The sequence below is a fragment of the Anarrhichthys ocellatus genome, unplaced genomic scaffold (assembly GCF_004355925.1).
Source record: "Anarrhichthys ocellatus isolate YVR2014 unplaced genomic scaffold, GSC_Weel_1.0 scaffold16, whole genome shotgun sequence".
NCBI lineage: Eukaryota > Metazoa > Chordata > Actinopteri > Perciformes > Anarhichadidae > Anarrhichthys > Anarrhichthys ocellatus.
Window position 1 is genome coordinate 9323127 of NW_022280046.1, and position 27121 is coordinate 9350247.

The following is a 27121-nucleotide window of genomic DNA, read 5'->3' on the forward strand; positions in this document are numbered from 1 at the left end:
TGTGTGTGTGTGTGTGTGTGTGTGTGTGTGTGTGTGTGTGTGTGTGTTGTCTCTTCTTCCAACTTCACTTTTCCACAAAAGTCTTTCTACATCTCAACCACCTGGGGACAGACAGAGAGGAAAAGAGAGAGACGAACCATCTGACCATCATCATCACCCTAAGACACCCAACTGCCGCAGAAATGTCATGTGATGTTCTGTGCAGCAACAGGAAGACCCGTGAGTATGATATGAAATAAGTTGGTGTCGGGTCCGGTTCCTGGATTCTGGTACTGAGGATCTGTGGACCTCTTACGGGGGGGAAAAACAGTCCTCACAAAGAACCATATCGGAATTCACCATTGAAACACAATTTATGTGGGATTCTGCTATTTCGCATCAGTGTGAAAGCACTAAATCTATTGAAAATGAGACTTTTCAATGATAACCCTGTCAGGCATCAAACTCACAATATGAAAACCACAATGTATTTATACTAGAGCAGCAGGCTGCACCAACCGATTCACAAACACCTTTAAAAGCATCAATAGTTCAGAACAATCCTTAAAAAGAGGGAGGGTCCAGGTGTTCATGTTTAAACACCACCTCAAAGATAGGTCAACATTTAAGGCACATTCATAGCCACGCTAGAGGCGTGGCTCGGCCCACCACTTTGATCCAGACTTACTCTTCTGTGCCACCATGAACTACAACAACTAGTAACTAACACTTAACCAACTGAGTCAAGCCCAAAGAACGCGCACGAGTTGTAATAACTTTGGTGATCTTCTGATATTTCATCTATAGTGCCATAATCGGGTCAAATTCCAATTATCCAATACTTTGGTTTCTGGCTAAATACCTACAAAACGATGACGTTCCCATCAGCCTCGGCTGTACTTTGTGTTTAGTGGCTAGTTGAGGGCCAGTGAGCACACGCACGCACAGGGTTGTGTTACTTACGTGTGTTGCTGGGCTGTGAGTCCATAGGAATCATCATCTTGCCTCGCGTCCCCCTCCTGGCAGCCATGGAGCGATCCAGAGTGGAGATACTGCTGGACGCCTCATCGCCGTCAGCTCCTGGAACAACAAAAACATTCAAATATGAAAAAGAGGGATTCACACATGTTCTCCCCCTTCTGTAAGCTGCCATTACAGAGTTTTAAAATGCGCTCAGCTAACTATTTTCCACTGGGAGAAATGATTTCTAATAATTAATACAGGCTTCATTATACAGAATGTAATCAGACTCATAATGGGTATAAAATGAATCTGTTAGCACCACAGAAATGAAGAAAAGATGACTTTTTATATTTAGCACGCAGATTATGAATGCAATTGCATTTCTAATTTTAGATTTCTATGTTGTCAGGCAACATAGAGATGAACCTTAAGATGATACATGCATCTAAAGGGAGACACCCAAACTCAAATCAAAGTTCATAAACAAGACAAAATACACTTTATAAAATACTATAAAAATTATAAAATAAAGGTATAACATGTAAACAAAGGTGGATGGATCTAAGGATAAATAAATGAATGAATCTGCATCTATCCTGTACCTGAGTGGCTGCTCTTGCTGCCCATCTGGCTCTCTGATTGGCTGTGTGCGACCTGGGGGAGGTCCTGGCAGGACTGAAGGGGGGAATCGTGTCCGGACGGGGCCACACTGGGAGCTTTCTCCATGTTTTTCATCTCCATCTCCTCGTGGTGGATCCAGAGGTCAGGGGGCCGCAAGTCCTTCTGGCTGCCCTTCCTCTTGCTGGCGCTGTGGCTCGCTCTCTTCCTGCACAAAGGACGAGACAGGTGAGGGCAGGAAGGAAGAACAGACTGAAGGTGTTAGAGGACAACACACTGAACCCTGGGTGGACTGCTATTGGAGTCATGTCGCTAGACAACCCTCTAAATCCCAGCAGAACATGAGCACCCCTGTACATCCACCATGAAACCACTTGAATTGCTCATGTATGCTACAATTTACACGGACAAGAGGGAACAAAATGAAGACAGACAGATGATGGTGGAAGGAGAGACGAGGAGGACGAGGATTATGCTGTTGAGCTGATCAGTGCTTTGCAATTGAATATTTGATTTCATGGACTGGATTATGAAACAGCCTTTATCTGGATTAGAAAGACTGAAACCAGTGAAACATTGCAAAACAATGTATGAATAATAGCATGTGAAACGTCATGAACTGGAGTAAATCAAACAGATGTTTACTGAATTACAGGATTGCAAAAATCTAAATTTTAATCTTCAGGATTTTCATGGAATCAAACCTCATTTTTGATACTACTTACATATATTTTGTGTGCAATAACCATACTATAACAATAACGTATTTACATTCTGTAATTACGTCTCTACTGGTAGTGAGTGGTAGTGCTGTATTTCTGAGGAGCTGCTCAAACGAGTGCTGTAGCATTAAAGCACACTTGCTCTCAGTACCACAGGTGTTCAGCCAGGACTGAATCCTGAAAGATTATAATTCAACGTGGATTAGTACAATAACAATGATCAAAACATCGTGAACCGGATTAGAAAATAAAAAACAATTTGACAGCTACAAAATAATACTGGAACCTGATGAGGATTATAAAGCATCACTGATAAAACTGATAAATGGGATTTAGAAAGCAGAAGATCAACCTAGTGTCATAAAAGCCATTTCAGGTCAGGTCCTTCCCGGTTTTTGGGTATGCACACATGTTTCAGTGCTGTGTCAGTGGGTAGGAAGCACATGGTAGACTAGACTTTTCTATGAAAACAAGCCGAACAGATCATCAACCATCAAGCATCTGCCTGGTTACCCCGACAGCTGCTGGCTGCCATCACACAGATGAACCAAACGTCTTACTTCCTCTGCTGGGCGGAGGAGCGCCGGGTGCAGATGAGCGCCACGATGACGACCACGACCACAGTGATGGCTCCCACGGAAACCACGATGATGACCAGGAGGTTGCTGTTCTTTTGGGGCGTGGCGCTGCCGTGCGGTGGACGCATCTGACCAATGGGAGACTCTGAAATATATCAAAGAGAAGGGAAGGCAGGGAATTATTAATAAACAGGGTACAAAAAGTAGATTTAGTCAGATCTTTGGCAGATTAACTGTGGAGGCGTGAGTTTAGGGTTGCACTTTCATGGAATTATTATGATTCTTATTATTAAAATGAAAATGTATTTCATGAAATTGTTTGCATTGTAATTTCAATGCAATTACTGTCAACAGTGAAATGTAATAAAACTACTGCCATACTGATAATGACCTTTAATGTGACTTTTCATTTTTAGCAGTAATGTTAATTTCAGTAAGCCTGAAAAACAATTAAGTCTACATCTTTAGATTTGAAACATGTCCAGATTATAGCTTGTTTCTTGTGAAAAGGGAAAAGCCTTTTGCACATGACTTTTCATAGTGGTCAATCTCATAATTTGGAGCTCGGAGTACACTAAAATATATTGGGCAATATAGCTTTCATTAATAACTGCACTATTTTATTGAAAAAAAACATACACAGAAATGTAAAATTACATTTCAATTGAATTGAATTATTTCCTTTTACATGACGAAGGATGTTGTACGGATGTTCCTCCATCAAGAAGACAGTGTATTGTGAAAGCTCATCATATTATGACTTTGTGAATAAAGATTTAAAGTCATTCATTCTATTAATCTTCTGTTATTTGCATTATGAAATGTTGAAGAGGTAATGAGCAGCACAGAAAATACAACTGAAACATAAATACAGGCAATTTACAATAATACATGTAATGTCCACCATCCTATTAATCCACCTCGTTTAAGTCTTTTAATTAAAACACGGTCCACAAACAAAACTAAAAAGTTCTTATTCAGCCAAAAGGAAACAAATACAGTTCAAACAATTTAGTGATGAAAACACACGACTACAAAATAAAAAGCCTCCGGAATTAAACCCCAAGTGGTTTATCTGAAAACATAAACAATCAATGTAACAATCAATACACAACGTGTGTGCGTGTGTCGGTCTGTGTGTGTGTGTGTGTGGGCTTGTGTGTGACAGGTGTAAAGGGGGAAAGGGGAATTGATGACAAGCTCTGTCATTCATTAACTCGACCTTGGAGCAGAGAGAGAGGGAATATAGGAAAACACGGGAGAAGCATACGGTCTGGGTGGAGGGAAGCTACAGAGAGAGAAAGAGAGAGTGGAAGAAGAGAAAGAAGCAGGAGTGTGTGTGTGTGTGTGTGTGTGTGTGTGTGTGTGTGTGTGTGTGTGATAGAGGGGGATAAGAGAAAGGGAAAGGGCAGAATGGAGGGTAGAGAGGAGAGATGGAGGAACGATAGATTAATAAAAATATGTGTGAGAGAGGCACTCTACCTCTCTCACTCTCTCTCTTTCCAGTCTCCCTCAATGAAGACCACAATCTATCACAGCTTACAGCTGCAGCACAGGGGCCATAATATCACTTTCATTTATTTTCAGTTTTTTAAAGTTAAATTTCATCATCTTTCTCCTTTTCTCCTTTTTTTCTTTTCACATGATTTTTAAACAGTACTCTGAACCTTTGCTGACATTTGCTCCCTTCACGGTGCCAGAGTAAAGGTGGCGATCAATAACATCAAAAAGGGTTCTACCTCTGGGGAGCGGGAATGGGATCCTGAAATGTGTTGGTGATCTGATAATCAGTGTGTGGAGAGAAGAGCTGGATGGATGGACTGATGTTCTAATCACTCTGCTCAGGACCTAAATACAGGACATGACATCATATTATTACTGTCAAAGGGTAAAAATGTTTTGAACCTTGTTATGGAATGGAAATCATGCAGTCATGTCTGTGCATATATTTAATTGCCTTTGTGGAATGATGCAGTTCCATTTGTATTGTTTTATGAGATTGATAGTTTAAATGATTTAAATGAAAGCCTACAGATGTGACTGGATCGCTCAGAGGTGGGCGTGACTTAGCGAATACAACGTAAAACTAGGCGGCAACCTCCGGTTCTGACGAGTGAAGCCGATGCAGAAGTGTTTTAACACTTGCATTCTCTCTACAGAAGGGGGCGACTCCTCTGCAAAAATAAGTCTGATTGTATAGAAGTCTATGAGAAAATGACTCAACTTCTCTCTTGATTTATTGACTCAGTAATTTGAATCATGAGAAAACTGGTAAAAGTAAAAGTAAAAAAGGTAAAAGTAGCCGAAAACATTCTAACCTTTGAGGTGACAATTAGTTAAAGCACATGGCATCATGGCAAGCATCATCACAACAAATGTGAGTTTGTCATTAAAGTAAAAATAGTTTAACACGATAAATCTGAATTTTATGGACTATAAAAAAAGGAAAATGTCATAGTTGTAGTTGACTGCTATAAGTGCCAGGAGCAGCGACTGACAGATGGAAAGTCAAAGCTGAGCCGCGAGCAACACGTATGTCACCGATGATAACAGGAGCACTAACAACATGTGCTGAGATGCCCTTGAGCACGGCTCTGAATCCCCCGGCGGCTCAGAGACACCGGGTGGAATAAATCGGAGGCTCTCATCTGCTCAGTTAGTTTAAAAGCCACAAGAACAGCAACAAATCACACGAGCAACAAGAAGTGTATAGAAATCCTCACAAAGTGCAGAAAGATCCAGCAGGGAAAACAAAGAGGCCTCGGACAAGCAGTTATCAAAGTCATCCTGCTGACGCCGGACAGCTACTCAGTGGCTGCACATTAAATGGCAACATATAGAATAAAGAAAATATAGAGCCAAGTATTGAAACCAATATGACATTGGTTTCATTACTTGGCTCTATATTTTCTTATATGGTGGTTGAAGCCAGCCCAGGAGGGTCTATCTTACTGTGAACATTATTATTTATAAATGAACATTTTTTATAACTTTTATATTGCCATACAGGACTGTTTTATTAAAGACCATGGCATGTTCACAGCTGAGGGGCGTGGTTGACGCAAAGTTGACAACATACCCAATCATCGTGAGCTACAGTGGGAGACAACGAGTGTAATTTAGAAAGTCAAGCAAACATGCATTCAGCACGGCAATGGAACCGCAACATCATAATGGAATGCTGCCAATATTCATTTATTAATTCATTTCAACAATACTGTCCTGCTATATGTCAAAATGTCTTCTGTGAGAAATGTTCTTTTTTTGGTTCCGTTTTCTACACTTTCTTGTTGATGCCAGCATATTTGAAGTCTCTGGGTCCTTTCTTTAAATAGTTAATAATAACACATGAATGTAGAGTCACAGATAATTCTCACACAAGGTCATGACTGTGAATCCTACATACCGTTTCCTAAAAAAAAAAAATTGGTCTTACACTAGCAACGTTGGTCTAGTGTTAGCAATGTCTGTCCAGACTAAAACAATTCTTTAGATGGATTTTGTACAGATATTCATGGTGCCCAGAGGATGAATCCAACTGATATTTAGACTTTTCGTCTAGCGCCACTCGAATGTGTCTCAAAAACATTTGTGATTTTCACAAATGATGAAGCACAGGATGAACTTTTCCCCTTAGCATTCTGTATGGCACCATTATCACCATTATATTAGATTTTCAGTGTGTCCAGTACTCTGTTTTATAACCAAACACCTGTAAAATGAACGACATTCCCATGAGTCTCAGCGGTACTTTGTTTTTAGTGTTTGTTAGCGATGTCAGCATGCTCACAAATGAAACCAAGATGGTGAAATTAGATGAGAGATTAGTGCATTGCAATGCCTACCTAGCCTCACAGAGTCTTGTTTTTTACATCATTGGGTTTCTGTTTATACAAACTTTTAAATCAAAGTTATTATTCATTTTTTAGTTATGTTATTAAGTCATGAACAGTGCCAATCCTTTTTGTACAAATAACATCACACAGAGACGAAACCGTTAAACCTTTCAGCAAGTGAAGTTTCAAGGGAACACGAGGGTGCAAGATGTTATTCAAAACCCCTTTGAACAGCCAGATATACAGTATGTTGTTTACTTTAATTGCCTGAGTAGTATGAAGCTCTCAGCCGTGACAAAAGCCGACTTCACCTCCTCAGGAGAAAAAGAGGAGAGGAAGAAGACATTTTCTTGAATGCTTTTATCAGCACTCAAACTGTTCCGACCATAGAGTGTAGATAGATGGCGTGTCCCCACGTCCCTCGCTCAAACCAATGGCCAGCGAAGCACAGCCACAGCTTGTTAGCGAGAGAGAATCACAGCTGTCAATCAAGATGTCACACCTCATTTTTATTGGATCAAATAACTAATTAAAACCAAACTCATCATAAAAACATTAATCAGTGCGATAAGAAGCACCTAAAACGACAGACACCATGTCCCATCTGGTAAAAATGAGGCCATCAAGATGTTTTGGATTCACTACTGGCGAGGGGTGTCATGTCGTCCATTTTTATATACAGTCTATATGGCTCCGACACTGTCAGTGGATCATGTCAACACCAGATCACCTGTGCATATGCTATTGTGCATACAGTTAAATGTAGCAACCTGCAGAACTGGGACCTGGTGGTAAGAGTCCGGGGTGGAATAGTCTCTGTAGGTTGTTTTTCAAGTGAGAGGAAGATCGGTGATATAACTGATGACACTGTTAAAGACGAAATACGGTGGAGGTGATGAACGAGGCTTTGCCCTCGCTGACCCGCCATAAAGCTCAGAGGAGGTCGGAGGTCAGAGAGGACGGATTTATGATTGCCTCCGGCAGCTGTAGCAGCAGCAACACTGACAAAATGTTAGAGAGACCGTCCTCAGACACACACACACACTCACACACACACACACACACACACACATGCATGCTGCTCAACTGTCCTTCAGTGAGACACTGAATCAATGCCAGATTCAGACCCTGACCTCTGACCTCTTAGTGGGGGAGGGGTAACTGAACAGTTTTTTCTTTCAACAGAAATGAGAGGAGACAGTTATGGTTATGGTCCATGATTTGTATTGTTAGCAACAGCTTTAGCAGTAGTTTCAGTCGTATTACCAGCAGCAGTATTAGCGTTGGCATTGTGTGCAGCAGAGTACTTCCTCTAGCACAGGTGTAAGTCATTTCTGTTTAATATTAGCACTAGCACAAGTATAACCATTAGCTTAACATTAGCATTGGCATGTGTATCATGATTGATATTAGCATTAGCATGAATATGCAGTTTAGTATTACATTTGAAGTAATGTCAAAGGGTTTTTGATTACATTCCTGAAATAAGGTCTGTGGTTAGAAAAAACTTGTTCTACAACAAAGAAATGCAGTAAATACCGCTCTCTGAATTTTGAGGTTTTTAGGTGTTATTAAAAAAAAGATGGTTGCTAACAAGTGGCTAAACGTCGATACCATGGAACCACGGCGACAGTGAGCCTTTAGCTAAGTGGTGGATTTGTACTTGTGGTGGTTGCATTTACACAACAAAATCATAAAAAGTGGTGTTCGTATGTAAAGATTATGTTGCTGAACAAAAGGTGTACGTATCCTGAACCATTCTGTCTCAGCCATTCCTACGCAGACAGCCCACAGTGTTGTGTGAGCAAAGTTCCTCTATGGACAATAAAGGTTGAATCTCAATCTAAACTCTTGTTTGCCACAGAGCTTATTTTTTTGCAATAATCCAAAATCCCATTGGCTTTTTGTCTGGATGATTGAAAATATTAAGATAAAAGTGGAATTATAACTAATATTAATAATAACATTAAAACTAGTGTCAGTCTTAAGGGATACAAATATATCAAAATGTGAGCATAAATTATAGTTAAAAGGAAAATTGAAAATAATAAAAATGTTCTCATGTAAATATGAAATGTAATGCTGTAATATTTTTTTATTGTCATCAGATTTATGATATTGAAGTTTGATATTCTTTGTAGTGAAAACGCTCATGTTCTCCCCTGTCATTATCAAGAATCATAATGTTATTGTTGTTCTTGGCATTATATTAAAAACTACAAGCAGGTGATTGATGTGCCACAACACTCTTTTCTTGCTCCTCCAAAAAGATTACTTTCTCCTGTTTGTAAAAAACACTGATTGATGGTGAGATAGTGAATCTAATTAATTCTTTCCTGCCGGCAGCGATACAACAACAACACAGGAAGCAATCCTAACAGCCTGTAAATCAGCTGAGCTGCAGCGCTTCGCCAGCACACGGCGAGTCATTAAACTAAGTTCAGACATGACTGAGCAGAGTGATCAAAACAACCACTGAGTAGCTGTGAATTAGCTCAGCTCCCAGGAGATTTGGTTTCAATGCAGTAAATAGAGTCCTAGAATGAACCAAAAGTGAATTGCTCTTTCGGCCAAGCAGAAGAACAATGTGTATGAGTGTGTGTGTGTGTGTGTTACCGTTGACGCTGCTCCTGTCAATGAGGTTGGTGTCAGACGGCCAGTAGGCATGGTCTCCCCCTCGACCTGCACATAGGAGAAATAAACAGGAACATCAGGAATGAAACAAAAATAAATAAATAGAAAACTGCTGAGATAAAGATGGAAAAGTCATTTTTGCAGAGAGATTGGTTCCTTGTTAGGAAATGAATTACTTTGTTAAGACGGTGCACACACGCACACACACACACACACACACACACACACACACACACACACACACACACACACATTCTTATCATACGTGTGCTGTCTTTCAGCTTTTATCAACTTGCCTGGATACACTTAATGGGTATTTGGATTGGTTCCCATATAAAGGACTTACAGTCCTTTAGTTTTATTTCAGCAGCAGAAGTTTTTAATGGCTTCTGGATCTCTGGGTAAATACTGAAGCTATGCAGTTTACTCTTTGGAAAGGGATTATTTGTGAATAAATATAATTATTGATATATGTGTAAAAAGAAAAACAAATGATTATACTATGGCAAGTTTTTTTCTTTCAGCTTAATGGAAGTTATCTATAGTGATAACAATGGTGCAAAATTATGTCAAATTGCATAGTTTTAAGTAAAGAAACTACAGATTTTTGAGGGAGGACCCCTAAACCAATATCTCCTAGTGATCTTTAATTCACTGTAAAATATGTTGGAGCATCCTGACTGTGACATTGCTGCTTAAACCTGGATGAATAGCTCACACGCCTCTGCCTGTCTGGCTGGCTGGCGTTGATTCAAGGCTGTAGGCATCCTTTAATATATTATAAAGGGACACTACAGGCTACAAATAAGAGAGGAAAGCACTTAAAAGTATTGACACCATATAATATTCAGTGCATATTTGTTAATATGCAAACACACCACCATAACCCTAAGATGTTTCAGTTTGAGCAGTGTAGGCCTACTAGAGAAGATCCATAACCCAAGTATTATAATATAACACTACAATCACCATTGTCACACTGTAACATGCTTAAAGACAGAAATAATAAATAAATAGTTTATTATAGGACAGGTAGAAAGAGATTGCTGATATCGGCTGATACACACACCAAGGCTAAATTATTCGCCTGGTTTCAAAAAGGTTCAAATAGGTCTGGTGTCCATTGTCGACTGTTTCTCTGACCTGTCGGAAGCATTGTAGGCTAGATTAAGAGTAATGACAGTACGCAGCAGTACACCATCAGCAAAACTAGAATTACCTCCAGTCAAGTTGCAGTTTACATCCGTGTTTTTTTCCAAATTTGTCATTACTTCGTCATTTAATCCTATTAGACATTTGTGAGAAATTGCATATGAGTTCTTGACAAGGGACAACCCTAGTGGAGTGTACAAACTCTAACTTCCTGTATAATATCAGCAGTTGAAACCTCTTCACATAGTCGATAACAGAAGGGGGGAAAAAGTAACATTTCCCAGCAGTACTACAACATCAAGACTTGAAAGAGCCGGTTCCAGCCCGGTTCCAGATCTCTGAATCACCGCCCACATCTCTGATTTGTTAAGCAATTCCAAAAGACATGTTCTGCCCATTGATGGCTGTTTGGAGAGCTGCTTAGGCCGGTTAGAGAGAGAACTGAGCTTAGTAGAGAAGAATGGGGACGTCATCTCCCTACATAGCTAGCTAACTACCTAGCATACATTCATGGGAAAACGGCCACAGATTAACAGTGAAAAGAGTGGTTGAGATTGCAGAATGGTCTGCTCTGAGTACTATTACATTATTTGGAGTACAAAAATATAAATATACATATATATATATATACATATATTCTGAAATTGGCAGGTATTCATTATGTCTTTGCTAACCAGCAGTTGAGCCAGTACGTAAATCAGGAACACTGGAGGAGCAAATCCCACGAGGAAGTCAGAAACAGAAGGCTGCCAGAGAACAGAGATTTGAAACTGATGAGAGAGCTTTCCAAAACCTCCCAACTGTTATCGAGAAACTTAATCTTAAGACCTCCACATCTCACAGTAACCCTGAACCCAAACCACGATACATACTCCCACATTTTAAAACTAAAAGCTGGTCTCTCTCTCAGCAGCAGCAGCAGCCGTGGTGGTGAGTAACCGCGCCGTCAAATATGAAGCACATTTTTAGTTTTTCTTGCAGTTTGAAGCTACAGGAACAAGTTTGATAAGAGCTGGATTTTAAGATGTTCATGCTTCTGAAAACACACGTTAATTAAGTTTCCTGCCAGCCTATCATTGTGTGTGCATTAAACAGTGTGTATATGTTTGTGTACGTGTGTTTACAGTGTAAGGCTCACAGTAACAAGGCTGAACATCAATCTTCCCTTCTCCCCTGACAACACTTCTGATTTATATGGAGAGGGACCGCAGTGTCCGCACACAGACACACACATCTGTCAGAGACAAACAGCACCATTTAACACCCTGACACGGGAGCTGAGACTCTCTGGTTCAGTGTCCCCATCGCTTCACTGCTCTTGAGTCCAGCTGCACTGGAAATTCCCAGACTGCATTTGTAGAAAGCAGTGAGTACTTTGGCTCAGACAAAGGTGGTCTGAGTGCTGTCCCCCCCCCCCCTGTATTTGCTTGGAATCTTCGATGATGTCGATTTGTGATCACAGAACAGGTTGGGAGCTGTATCTGTATTCCCAGCAGGAAGTCATCGCACGCTCTCTGCCTTCTGTTTTCGATTGTCATGGACAAAATAGGATGCGAGCCAGCACCTTTAAATGGAACTCTGCTGGGAAATTGTGAATTGCCTCCATCAGGTAGCGTCTGAGTCAAAAGGGTCCAACTGTAGACCTTGTGCGTAGATTTGCAACACCCATTGAAACACACTCTGTTTCCCAATGTGCCAACGGCAATATGATCGTAAACTTTCAATTGGTTTATAACTAAATACCTGCACAATGGTGCAAGAAACTGCTCCAGGGGCGCCGTGCAATGGCGGACCCTGCAGTTAGCCCCCCCTGTACGTTGTATTTAGTACCACTTAGCACATGCTAGCGCCAGAAGGCTGAATTAAGATGGTGATCTCGTCAAAGAGTACGCCTGCTTAGCATCGGCATGATAGCATTGACATTGTGAGCTTTTCAGCACCATGGATGTGGCTATCATGCTAAAATAAAAATTGCATTTAGCTGAAAGCACCGCAGTGCAGCCTCACAGAGCATGACTGTGCACTCTCAGTCGTGTCTATTGTTGCTGATGATGTATTGCTGTTGTTTACTTGTGTGTGCTCTGGCCATCAAACGATGCAACTCTACATGATGATGATGATTTCTAATTGCTAATGCTCGTAACACGTAAAATTCAAAGGACGCTTAGGAAAACACACATTAAAAACTACAAAATGATTTGTCATGTTCTCTGAGCTGCTGTGAGATTTAAAAGTTTAGAGACGCAAATTAGAAAAAAAGTTTTGAGGCTTCAATCATTAGCATTATGTCCCCTTCTGCCAGCTGTGTGCGGCGGCTGATGAATAGAACCAGCGAACAGAGCGTTAATTATGTCTGAGTTAATTTGATGAACTTTAATATGGTAAACAGCTCTATTCCATCGCCCCCATAAGTCTGAATTAATAACTACAAAAAGCTCTTCCTCCTCTCTGGCTCGCTCTCCTTTTATTTTTCTCTCAGAAGAACTTTTATGTTTTCCAAGAATATAACAAACGACTTCCCTTCAGCTTGACGAGTCGGGGTTGTTCGCATAGAGTGAAGTGTTTTCATCACTTCTATTTCACATTAGTGTACATGCGACAATCACTGTCAGCCAAGTGTTTGAACCGTTTATTCACTACATTTAGCAGTTTTAGTAACAGTTTAAATTTACTGTATTCACTGACCAACTGCTTTTCAAACACTCCAATCTGTTTTCTCTTTTCTATTCATCTTGTAACTAGGCAAGGCTTGTTTTTAGCCGAGCCAATTGTCAGAAATGCACCTGCTACTGAAGCAGTTGTTTATCACTAAGTGATCTAAGTAAATGTTTTTTTTAATAAAATATGTGAATCACCGCAACATACAGTCATAAATGAGCACAACAAATATGAAGCTGATGGATCCAGTGTTGTGCAGGATTATTCGTGGACAGACAGATACTCACACCAACGACCGAACGCATGATCTCCCCACAAGCTAACTCCTACCAGAACATTGATACATTGTAAAAACATAACTCCTTCATAGTTTAAATTACCAGAAAAATATATATATATTGCAATTCATTAATGCTATGACATAATTGGCATGTTAATGTTTTAAAAACTTTTGGGAATGAAACTTGCTGATGATTTGAAGGAAACATTAAAATGAAATGAAATAAAAGTTGAAGAGCATGAGACGAATTGAGACCAGCAATTATTTGAAATGTAAGAACTATTTTACAATCAAGTATTTGAAGCTAGTCTGAATCCACGAGTATGCAGACACACACACACACACACACACACACACACACACATATATACACACACTCTAGTAGAGGGAAAAAGCTTACCTTGATCATTGGCCATCTTGTCTGGATGTTCCACTGAAACAGCAACAGAGGGAGACAGCAAACGTATCAAATATAAAACAAAGGAATTTACAGATGAAGCAGATCTTGATCTTCAGTCTCACACACACACACACACACACACACACTCTCTCTGACAGACCTTTGGCGGTCCTAAAGTGGACGGGCTCAGACAGCGGGCCGACTCCTTTGGCGTTCTTGGCCTGAATCCTGAAGTAATAAACCGTGTCGAGGTTCAAATCCACGACCTGATGAGTCAGCCGGTCACCGGTGATCGCCTCCATCACCCAATCATCTATGGGCATGTTCTTATCCAGCGTGTAGTACAGGATGTAACCTGACAGACAAAACATCATACGATTAATAAGAGGAACATTTATATCCACAGTGAAGTATTGTTAACATTAGTGGTTTGCTTTCCAGTTTCTAATAAAATTGAAAGATTAAAAGATTTGACATGTTGAATTTGGGACCAAAGACATCTCATATTTCCATTTTAATATTTTATTTTATTTTATCTATTTATTTATTTATTCACCCAGAAGACTTAATATTTGAACATGTTTATATGCAGAATGTTTGTTACAGGATAAGAACATACAAATATTTAGAGGTAGGGTGGGACATTTGACAAAAGAATATGTATAAGATCTAAAAATATCTGATCTGTATGTGTGTGTGTGTGTGTTTGGCGTTGTGTTGTACTGTTATCCCTGCAGGGAGCGTATGATTCGTCCTCCAGGACACTGCAGGAGCAGCAGAGCTCGTTAAAACAGACGGGTTTACAGTCAGGTCGATCGCCCAGAGGAGAGAGAGAACAATGGAGGAAAGTATGTGTGTGTGTGTGTGTGTGTGTGTGTGGGTGTGTGTGTGTTTGTGCACGAAGAGCAACAACTGAATTCTCAATATCTTTGATATTTTAAGAACATCATTTTTATATATTTTACAGATTACAATGATTAATCTGTTTTTAAAATAAATAATCACCAGGTTAATTGAAAATCAAAATAACTATTACCTCTGATGGATAGTGTGTGTGCGCTGTGATTGGACAGTGTACCTTGGATGAGTAGAGGGCTGTACTTGTGCTGTTTGCTGTGCGAACCCTCACCTGTGATACGGCCGTTGGCCTCCATCGGCGGTTGCCAGCTGATTAAAATGGCGCGGGGTCGTCCCTCGCGACTGATCACTGTCAAATCTTTGGGGGCGGAGCTAGGAGCTGTCAGTTATGGAGGGTCATGAAAAGGAGGAAAAAAAATAAGCGTCAGCAGTGGAAGAATGAGTTAATGCTGTGGTTAGCTTCAGTTTCTAAATAGCAGTTAACCAAGGTGTTATTATATGAAAATCCAATCATCTCTTCTTCCTGTGCTTACGTAAGCGAGTACCAACCAATTGTAACCAACCATATGATGACATCCATCCATCCATACATCAATCTGCAACTTTTAGTGACTATGGAGGTGTACGTTTGGAGCTCTGTAGCTCCGTATTGCGCTACATAAGCCCGCCCACTTTTTAGCGGTCCAATCAAATGCGAAGGATTGATTTAAATTTCTCTTGTAACTGTACACCGCTCAAATAATCTGTTTCACTGGAGAATACATCACAATACAGAAGCTACAGTCGCTCTAATGTCACTGGGACTTTAACCAGGGTAACCCTGCTTATCTGCACCTTTACAGTTTTATTAAAATGCAGCTAATGCGATTAAAGGACTTGTCCCACATTTCTAGGAAATGCTGTAATTTTCTTGCTTGCAGAGACAAGATGAAACGATCGATATCAGAATCGATACCTGTCTATTAAGTATGAAGCCTTAGCCTGGAGACTGTTAGTTTTGCTCTGCCTTAAGATTGGAGGCAGGGGGACACAGCTAACCTCCGAAGTTCAAACAAGAGACTACAGAGCAGCTCTGTGAGACTGTAATTAGTCATAGCCCAACTTTGAGCTCAATGATGATGTCAGCACGCTACCATGCTCACAGCAACAATGTGAACATGCTATAGTTTGCCAATTAGCACTAACACAAAGTACAGCTGAGGCGGATGGTAATGTCATTAGCTTTGCAGGTATTTGGTTTTAAACAAAGCGCCTGATGTTGGCGCTGGGTGAAAAGTCAGGGGGTCATGCAAGTTTTTGCAATTTTCTCCTGAAGGGGACATTAATGTCTCTATCAAGCTTCATGGCAATCAATCCATTAGTTGTTGAGACATTTCCCTCCAAACCACAAAAGTGAAGCCCATAGAAAAGTCAGGGAATCACCAAAGTCAGTAGGATTCATGGCAATCCATCCAATAATCATTGAGAAGTGGTCCGACCGACCGACAGACCGTACCCTACCGGAGACCGGATTCATTGTTATTTTATTTTTTTACAGAGTTGACTATCCGGTCAGTGAGGCATTCGTATCTTTGCTCCTTGTCAAAAGACGACTGAAACGAAAGGTGTATAGTAGTTTATCACCCGAAGTTCCTGACAACAATCTATACAGTTCAGTTGTTCTGTGGCTTTGGTGTGACTTTCTTGTATTGCAGCAATCTGCTCTGTTTGAACTTGAGAGAAAAAGTGTGCCGAGGTTAATTTCCGTCACTTTCCTGAATTGTATCGCTCCTGTTGTGAAAATGTCAACCACTCGGCTTTGCAAACACGACTGTTTTCTCTCCTCGACTGTCACCACGGAGTCATAGATGTGATTAAAAACATGTTGTTAAGTTTCACACCGGGGCAGGCCCTCAAAGCTCACATTCCCAGCACTGGCTAATGAAACATTGTTAAATCTGACATGATGCGCTGCGGGAAATCACAAGTTCCTGCTGAGCCTGTTAGCGACGGTGACAACCTGTACTTCTCAATAAATACAGAGGGAGGCCCTCGGGACAATACACCTGGCCTGCACATAGCTGCTGGAGAGAAGGTATTGTTTCCAGTGTTAAAAACTGAAATAATTACACTTCTCTACAGTTTACAGTCAATGCTACTGAGTGGTGGACTACTCAGCCCGATCTGTATCAACAAAAAAACAGTCTGGGTTGTTTTTATCTCTTTATACCAATCACAATCGTCTTGGGCAGCGCTCAGACCAGGATGCAGCGGTGGTGCCCTTGCAAAATATATAGCACAGATAGCAAAAGGGAAGGAGAATGATACACACGGCCAACGGCAAATTTATACCCACAGTCTACATCCAGTGAGTAAGACTACTACCGAAATAATCATTTCCACTAAAAAACAAAGTTTGAATTCAATTGAACCAACACCGTTAGCGTACATCTCCCAAAATGACTGTTAGCACTAATAAAAAGCCTTCACCACCCTCACAGGGTGTTGTGAGTGATTTGACAGGTAGTAAGAGCTAATATAAAGGCCCTGTATCTAAACTCTTTCAATTAACAACCACTGGTTACAGTCAAGGAACAATCGAATGGGTTCAATGTTATCGCAGGTGTATTTCAAAAGGAGGATGTTAATGGATTTCCAGTCACAGACATATCCTGAAGGTGTCCAATCCCTTACCCATCAACTACATGCCAAGGCCTGGTGATATAATAGGTTGCAGCAACAGAACTGCAGCAGAACTGCTAATCGTTTCGCTTCTATTTTGAGACTTTTCTCCCAAGAGAAAACAAGCCTCTTAAATCCTTATAGAAAATGCCCAAAGAAGGTGACAAAGCCCACTTGCGGCTATATGTCGTTATGACTGGCTTGTTTGTTTGGGGGGAAAGCAGGAAGTCAGGTGACTGTTACAGAGCTACCATTTACTATTCAGTTGGTTGCAATCTCCAACCTCATCCCTAGATGCCAATCAATACATACTGGTGCTTTTAATTAATATTTATTTATTCACTTATTGTACAGATAGAATGGACACCATCCAAGGAGGGCATCTAAGTGTGGGAGGCATGAAAATTGCATGACAATCTGCCCATAACATTTCCACATTTCTAACTGTACAATAAGTGAAAGCTTGAGACAGATCAGAGGATCAGCAAAATCATTTGGATTCATCCTCTGGGGAGCACCTGGTGTCTTTAGGACTCTTCTGTGTTTATTTCTAACAGTAAGGCAGAGGTATTATAGGCTGCAGTGAAGGAAGCTTGTTCTGTGTTTTGCTGTAAAACACGTGGTCAGAGTGTCCAGAGATGGTGGATGACTGCAGGGACTGAGTGGGCTCAGTCCGTCTGCTCGCTCTGAATGTCAATGTATTCCAGCAGGCCCCGGGGAGCCGGCGGTGGTAATGCCGTTCATGCTTAATTGGGTGACAAATCCGACAAACATGATTGTAAACATCCTGAAAGGGATACCTTGACATTTTGATTTCAGTCTGTGGTTGGGTTTCATTGTTGCAGAGGGTTGTTGTGGGTGTGTGGGGGAAGAGTGGAGTTTCTGCATTACACCTCACTGAACCAAAACAAGATTTCTGTGCATTGTTAAACCCTGTGTTAGAAGTAATCTCTGTTCAGGAGGGGAAAGAAAACAAGAAGGTTCCACCCCCATATTGTTTTGGTGAATCCTTGTTTCCCAAAACCTGCCCTCTTTGAGTGTAGCCCTGTTGTTCCCAGAATGACTTTCAACAAATCCTCCAGAGAAAGACGGAGCTGTCTGTGTTTTGCATGGCAGTGAAGAGAAAGTGAGGGAGGAACATTTTAGCACAACTGAAAAAAGAATCACCTGCTTATTAGAGTTGTAAAAGTTCCTTCTTGACTTTGTAAACAGAAGTTTGACAACAACAAAACTTAACTCAAGGTTCATCCAATGTTCATTCAGTGTTTGTTCAATGGATTTATAAAAAGAACTGGATACAGCGTTGGAGGCGGGGTCTGATTCATTCTTATGGTAGCTGCTCAATGGTGCATGAAGCCAAATGACTCGACTGCATAGACTGTATATAAGAAGTGGACATAGTCATCGTGATGTCACCCATTGGTTAGTGGACTGCCGTTTTAAAGTTTCGAGTTCGGAGATTTGGCTATCGCCATCTTGGCTTTTTTTTCAACCAGTGAATGTAAGTTAACCTATTTGGAATGCGGAGGAGTGTTCCTCAGTAAATGACTGTAGAAGCAGCAGCAAACTGTCAATCACAGGTAGCTCCGCCCTAAAGCATCCCCTGCTTTATGGTCTATTTGACTCTAAATGGACCATAATTTACTAAATGAACATCATGCTGTATTGAAGAAGACTTGAAACTAGAGATTGAGACCATAAACTCATGTTTATAATGTTTACTGAGGTAATAAATCAAGTGAGAAGTAGGGTCAATTTCTCATAGACTTCTATACAATCTGACTTATTTTTGCAACCAGAGGAGTCGCCCCCTGCTGGTCTGTAGAGAGAATGCAGGTTTTAAGACACTTCTGCATTGGTTTCACTCAGCAGAACCAGATGTTTGCCTAGTAATAAAAAACAGGAATCTTTCACATCTATGGGACCAAAGGGCAAGTGCACTAGAATTTCCTTTAACCCCGCCTCAAAGCCAGTCTTAAGCTCATTCACATGAAGAAAATAACTCTGGATTTGGCTTTTAGTGCATTTTACAACTCTTTGGACCTAATGATTTCAAGTGTCCTGTCCATCTACGTTCCGACCCTGATCTATGATCATGAGCTTTGGGTAGTGACCGGAAAAATTAGATCACTGATACAAGTGACCGAAATGGGCTTCCTTCATTGGCTTGCCGGGCTCAGCCTAAGAGAAAGGGTGAGGAGCTCAGACATCAAGGAGGAGAGCCGCTGCTCCTCTGCGTTGAAAGGGGCCAGCTGAGGGGGTTTGGGCATCATATCAGGATGCCTCCCCGACGACCCCCTTTAGAGGTTTTCCGGGCAAGTTCAACTAGTAAGAGGCCCCAGGGTAGACCCACAACTTAGATATCGTCTGGCCTGGGAATGCCTCTGGGTCCACTAGGTAGAGCTGGAAAACGTTGCTGGGGATAGGGACATCTGGAATACCCTCCTGAGCCTCCTGCCCCCGAGACCAGCCCCGGATAAGCAGAAGATGATGGATGGATAGATGTATGGATATTCAAATATTCATAATGGGAAATTGATTCACCTAAAAAGAAATGATCTAATTATAGAGATGTCCAATCGTATTCATGCTGTTGTAAAGCGTGGCCATTACAACCTGACATCTCTTAGTATTACTCTGCTGATATGTTGATGCCAAGGCGATTTGCTGCTGCAGCTCTCTCTACCACCCTAAACTCTTCCTTATGTGCTAAACTTTGGTATCATTAATTTAACTAACATTTAAGTTTCATCTATATTTCGATCCGAGATTCTATACCATTACACGGTATGTTAGGGTTGACTGGTTCAACAGCAGAACTCTTGTTGCTGCTCGCATTCTTGAGAACTTTGTCAAAGAATAGAACCTTTAACTCCAAATATGAAACTGTATAAAAAGATGCAACATATTTTTATTTCTTTGATGTTTCCTAAATGTCTATCTCAGCATGTGGAAAATGCTCAGTTGTATAAATCAATGGAACTCATCAGAAGAATCTCAGTGGTTCTCAGGATCTTCCACAAACCGTTCAACACCTTAAGATCTCTGCTGGCACACCCTAAAAACGGACTGGAGTCGTGTATGACAATATGTGACAACTGAAGGGAACACTCTATGGTGAAATGACAAAGCACCCCAATGGATGTTTAAGAGTTAAGACTTGCGTTTTGAAGAAGGTTAGAATTAAGTGTAGGTTAGGTTAAGATACGGTCGGAATACATCCCAAGGATGTAGTTTGTAGTGGACAAGTACAAGTAGCATTTAATATAAAACTCCTCCAATGATAAAAAGATCTTCTTAAAAAGAAATTGGTTGAATAATATTATGCCTGAGGGCCAGGTTTTAGGGATGTGTAGCAACACAAGCGTGTGTCTCAGAGACTTACCTGCTTCGTACGTCGTGGCATGCGCCGTCATACTCCAAGTGCTGGACTTGCGGCCTTTGGTTACCATGACAGCAAACTCGTACATGGTGTTTGGTTTGAGGCCGGTGACCGTGTGGCTGAGCGCCGTGGTGTCTGCAGACTGGACACACAATAGAGTTGTAGAATTCACATGGTTTTACAATAAACATGGAGACAGACAGACAGACAAACAGATATAGATTCTCCCTTGACTCAACAACAAACAAAAAATGCACAAAAGGAAAATAAAAAGATTGTCTGTCATGACAAAAGACGAAAGCTACTGTTACAATTTAATATATAGAAGAAACCATAGAGATATGCTGTCTTTAAGAAAGATGTATCCAAGACATAATGAGTTGAATAATGCCACTCATAAAAAGTTGAGAGTGCGTTCCTCCTCCGAGCATCTTATTTCATGTCGGTTGTGGAGACAGTCCGTCCTTGTGTTTGTACTTTAAACATTATTTCTATCTAAGACTTCAACATCAGTGTATATTAAAATACCCCAGCAGCTGCATGCACTCTTTTCAGTTTTCACTTTAAGACCAGACATCTTCTTGTCCTTGTGGCACAAAGAAAATGTCTTATTTTCAAAGATAATAAGGACAGACACCTCTCTCTCTGCCTGTCCCCAGCTGCAGTTTATTAAGGTGAGCAGACTGTCTGCCCTTGTATAGATTTCCTATTTACAGGGTTTTTGAAGTTTTCCACAAGTTCAGAGAAGAAAAGAAGTCTCAGCAGGTGAACAGGAGAACATTGTCTTGCTTTCAGAACAAATCCAAATAATTCCAGGTTTTGTTTCAGTACCGTACAGCCAATCAATCTTAACTGTTTCTGTCAGCTGAGAATAATTTCCTAAGAGATGTCTTGATCAATAAAAGCTTCTGAAATGGACATAAAACAAACAATCAGCGCAATTTTACTCCAGTCTGTCTCAGATCGCTGTAACTCTGGTGTGAAACTCCGTGATACATGTTTACAGTAGCTGTGCTCTATTTAGTCTTTCTGGAGAGCCACTTGTTATATAGCTGCAAGGGAGAGGGCACCTGCTTTAATTGAGTTCAGGCAGCGCTGGAGGTGGCAGGTTTGACATTTTATCCCTCAGATGATAATCATTTGCTGTGATAACGCTTCTTGTTCAGAAGGAGTATTAATAAGGTGTACTTTAAATATAGATAAGGAGGCATAATACACATGTACGCAACATCTTATTCATTCCGTTGCAGACAGAAAAAAAAAGGATTGAGCTTGTAAGAGAGCAGAGGTGGGACTTGTTCTCACATCTTATGAGGTCCGAGTCAAGTCACAAGTTTAAAAAAGTCCCAAATCAATTCCAGGCCTAAAACTATATATAATTCGAAACAAATTCTATCTGACAGGTAATGGCAAAGGTCCAGTAATGACCGGTATGTTCAATGACAAGTCTAATTGATAAATCCCTAACAAGTCATTATTTTACAGGTTATCAAGTAAAGACAGCTAAGTTCCAAGTTAAGTCTCAAATCATGACAGGTAAGTCCTAAATTAAGCCTTAAGTCAAGACAGGTATGTTCCAAGTCAAGTCTCAAGTTAAGACAGGTAAGTTTCACTTCAAGTCTCAAATAGAGACAGGTAAGTCCTAAGTTAAGCCCCAGGTCATGACCGGTAAGCCCCACTTCAAGTCTAAAGTCATGACAGGTAAGTCTTGAATCAAGCCTTGAGTCAAGACAAGTAGGTCACAAGTCAAGTCTCAAGTAGAGACAGGTTAGTCCCACTTCAAATCCCAAGTCAAGACAGGTAAGTCCCACTTCAAGTCTCAAGTCAAGACGGGTAAGTCCCACTTCAAGTCTCAAGTCAAGACAGGGAAGTCCCACTTCAAGTCTTAAGTAGAGACAGGGAAGTCCCACTTCAAGTCTTAAGTAGAGACAGGGAAGTCCCACTTCAAGTCTCAAGTAGAGACAGATTAGTCCCACTTCAAGTCCCAAGTCAAGACAGGTAAGTCCCACTTCAACTCTCAAGTAGAGACAGGTAAGTCCCACTTCAAGTCTCAAGTAATGATGGTAAGTTCAAAGTCCATTCTCAAGTCAAGACAGGTAAGTCCAAGGTCAAATCTCAAGTTAAGACAAATAAGTCCTAAATTAAGTCTTAAGTTGAGGCAGGAAGTAGGCTTGAGAATATTAAGTCATTCCAAGTCAAAAGTCTAAGTTAAGTCAAGTCCCAAATCAACGGTTTTCCTCAAGTCTTTTGGGGTTTTGTCAAGTCCAGTCTAAAGTCACCAGATCCATGACTCAAGTCATGTCCACATTTTAGGAGGAGATTATACTAAACTCAGAAGTGATGTACAGCTGCACATTATCACCTTGTACTTTCCACTGGTGGAGTAGCTGGTCTTCCACTTGACGGAGTAGTACCGGACTTCAGACGCCTTCTGGTTTTTGGTCATGGAGTTGTCGGCCCAGGAGACGCGGACCGAGTCCGAGGACAGAGCCACAGCTTGGACCCCCACCGGGGGGATCATGGGAGTGCTGGTGTCTGGCATGGGAGTGGGGTATTTATCAAAGAGGTGGAAGAGGTCATCCTCAGATGGGTCTATGGGGTCTGGGGTGGGGGTGGGGTTGTTAACGGTAACCAGGTTGTTTGGGGATAATTAATGAAATCATTCAGTGTAATGAATGTGTGATAATGAATATTTATATAAGCAAATGAGTGTGACACAAGCATGTATTCAGATTAATATAGGTTTGTTATGTGTCCATATACACACAGATGATAAAAAACAAAACAACAACATAATAAATACAAGAGATGACATGCAAGTTTGGAATTCAGCAAGCAGCCATGTTGGTTTGAGAGGAGGGAAGAAGGAAATGAGGAGTGGATGGTTAAGGAAGGGAAAAACAGGAGAGGGAAGAGGAGAGAAAAAGGACAAAGGGTTAGAAAGTGAAAGGTGTTACTTTAAACAGGAAGTGGAGCCTCAGATCCACAGAGGGGCAAAGGACGAAACACTGTAACGAGCTGGAACACAACACCTGAAAGTGTCAGAAACCTGGACATTTTTGAGTTCAATTATTATTGCTCTGAGGAGTAGAGCAGAGCCCTTCAACATGTATGTGAATAACACGTGTAATGTGTTTCACATGTGAAATCAACTATCGCTTACTTTACATTTTGGATTTAAAAATTACTTGAATACAAGAAAAATAAAACCACCACAATTTGAGCTACACTGACACTGTGTGGGTCTGTGTCTCCAACCAATCAGAATACAGATGCTGCCTTCATGTACCTTTAGAAATACCGTAAATGTGAGCATATCTTACACAACCTTTGTGAATCTAATTATCGAGTACTAGGACATGCAGTTTAACTCTAATGTGAATCAATTTAAAAAAGCGACATAATTTGAAATAAATTACGGTTTCCGACTCGCAGCACCTAAACTCATGGTGTTCATAAACGTGACTTCTGAATCAGGAACTTGAGGCTAAAGGAGCACTTGAAGGCAGCATGACAGGAAACAGACGCTAGAGAGCTGGAATGAGGAGAGGTAAAGATATCAACACACACCAGTTGAACTTGGCAACGTTGTTTCCTGGTTCACTGCAAAGTTACTGTCATGAATTTCAGCCGACTCGTTATTTTTGGAGTAAAAAAAGCCTGCAGGGAAGCTGGAGGTGATGATTTTTAATGCAGGAAGATCTCTGTGAGGCTTGTTACTGAATGCTTTACCGCCTGTAGCAAAAAAAAGGCTGAAATAAAACAAGAATTTCAAAAATATGCTTGCTACTAAAAATACTGCTGTAAATAACAAAAATAACAATCATAAAATATTACAATTAAAACTAAAAATGAATAATAAAATGTAAAATATGAAGTAAAAATTAATATAAATACATCTGGAACTCTTTTCTTTCTTCTTTTTTTAATGATGCTCCAGTTTTCAAAAAGAGACCAGAAGATGATCCCTGCCTGTCCGTCTTTAACTTTCTGAATATAAGATCTATTATTATCTCAGTGCAACACTCACGCACACTCGCGCACACTCGCGCACACACACACACACACACACACACACACACACACACACACACACACAGATTGTAGGAGTGTAACTGCTGATAATTGCTGAGCTTCTTTAGGCTTCAACATCAGCCCTCAGATCCTCCTACAGTCCTACACTATCCATACTTTTGACAGGCCAAAGTGGTGCTGCAGGTACAAATGGGCTCTCTTTTGGTTACCATGTGGGTTCAAACTCAACCGAACCACTGACCAGTAGTTCTTCTGGTTAATCCATGTAGTAACCAACAGACTAGTTTACCGTTAAAAAGGCCCGACCTGTAGTCAAAGACTCGCCTGGTTAAAGGCGTCTTGCTGATATTAGATTTGTTCAAACAGGTCCAGCTGTTTCCACAGACAATCAGGGTTCAGTAGGCCGGACTAATAATGGGGACATCATCTTTCTACATAGCTAACTAGCTACAGAGCCAAGTTAAAAGCTGGTGACATCAGTAAAGTAAGAAACACGAGTCATTTTTACAATGGCCAGGAGAGAGACACAATCTCTATGTGACAAACACAGTAAATGAAGTGAAAGCCACGTATAGCACTTAAACACAACGCACATTTGTGGATCAGAAGCTACCTAGAGTCTCAAAACTCAGCACACAAATGTGATCCGCACGTATCAGGTGATCCGTTGGTACATATTTACCAACCTGTAAATAATGATGTAAAAAAGATATTTGTATGCTTTTTTGGCTAGTTGGAAGTTGTACAATTATTTTACATTTGTTCAACTTCGTTGGTATTTTTTAATCGAAAAATACATTTGTGAACAGCATAAATTACATAAATAACATTTCAGAGATGGTTTTAGAAAACATTTAAATGATTGGCTTCCAACCTGTTTGATCATCTGACAACAGACGAGGTTCTGAACACTTTGCCAGGTGTTTGTATTTCTGTCTGTCTGTGTGGATGGATTTTAGTCACCGTGATTATGTAAAGTGCCCGTAAACGGCTCTATTTCCACACGGTCTATGTTAAGAACCTCGCTCTTCTGGGACTTTAGAACGCTGCTTTTTACACCGTATAAAAACAGTCAAAAAACGCCTTTTTTACAGCATTTTTTCTTATGGTAATGAGCCCCTCCTTCTAGTTTTACTATATCATTCTCTGAATACTGTGCAATTCTCAATTTTATGCCATAAAAAGCGCCGTTTCTAACATAACTCGTGTGAAAACAGAGGTGTTTACTCGCACTTTCGACTTTGCAAAGATGCCGTCATGAAACTTCACAGATGTGTTGATATTAAATGAAGGTCGAGTTTAAAGATGGGCGTGGTCAGAGCGGGCGTTGGATGTAGAGGGGTAGGGAGTGTGGCTCAATGTGGCACAACATGGTCTCTACTTTTTACTCCGATTTCTCGATTTATACAGCGCGAAAGTCAAACTTATCGAGCTCTTGACTCTCTGTGTGAGTTCAGGTGAAGGCGACATCGGTCCTGGGAAATGAAGGAGGCTCGTCCTGTTGTGTCTGCAGTCTAAACGAGACCACTGAGAAAACAACACTGACATCTAATGTGCTGCTGCTGAAGAGAGATGTACAGCTGCAGGCCAACATAGAGAGAGAGAGGGAGAGATTGATGAAAGAGGTGTTTGGAGCTGCGGGGCGAGCTGCAGCAGGCGATGTCGTGGTTAAACTGGTCGTCCAGCATCACAATAAAGCTCTGGTCAGGACAGAATACTGATAAGGACGGCACTCCTCCCTCCATTCTCTCCTCCCTCCATCCCTTATTTCCTTTTTCTTTCCATCCCTCCTTTGGCTGCTCACTTTTCTTCATCATTTCCACATTTTTCTGCACTCCCTATTTTCTTTTTCCCTCCCTCCCATCCTGCATACCTCTCTCTTTTCCTGCTACTACCTCAATCCCGTCGTCTCCTTCCATCCCTCCCTCTGTCTTTCCTTCATTCCTCTTTCATTCCCTTCCTTTTTCTTCCATTACTTATGCTCCACACTTCCTCTCTGCCTCGCTACCTCTTTTCTCTCTCCCTCCATTCTTTCATATTGCTCTTATCCCACCTCCCCCCTATCTCCCCCCGTCTCCCTCCTTCTCCCTCTCTGCGGTCCTCCAGTCCTTGATTAAATGGCGGCGTGGCGGTTGAGGATCAGTTCTGTCTCTGCAGTGCGTGGGGGCGGCAGGGCGAGGGACGAGGCAGTATATTAACGAGGATCCCACCGTTAACGAGACGCTTTTTAAAGCTCTCGTAAAAAACTCTCCTGCAGCCTGCCACCATAAAGTGACGGAGAATTCAACTTGTCCCGGCATGACAAGACAGACAGTGATTGTGTGTGTGTGTGTGTGTGTGTGTGTGTGTGTGTGTGTGTGTGTGT

General features: G+C 41.0%; 1 protein-coding gene across 1 annotated transcript in view; it reads right to left on the bottom strand.

The window, feature by feature from the left end:
- dcc (DCC netrin 1 receptor) overlaps window positions 1-27121 on the bottom strand; it is a 232478-nt gene that overhangs the window by 33228 nt on the left and 172129 nt on the right. Inside the window, exons 17-25 of the mRNA XM_031855714.1 lie at window positions 23084-23322; window positions 20725-20863; window positions 14950-15057; window positions 13981-14175; window positions 13821-13853; window positions 9313-9378; window positions 2843-3005; window positions 1545-1768; window positions 943-1059 (exon numbers count right to left, since the gene is read on the bottom strand). Of these exons, the coding sequence (XP_031711574.1) occupies window positions 943-1059; window positions 1545-1768; window positions 2843-3005; window positions 9313-9378; window positions 13821-13853; window positions 13981-14175; window positions 14950-15057; window positions 20725-20863; window positions 23084-23322 (1284 nt within the window). The remainder of the gene's footprint in view (window positions 1-942; window positions 1060-1544; window positions 1769-2842; window positions 3006-9312; window positions 9379-13820; window positions 13854-13980; window positions 14176-14949; window positions 15058-20724; window positions 20864-23083; window positions 23323-27121) is intronic.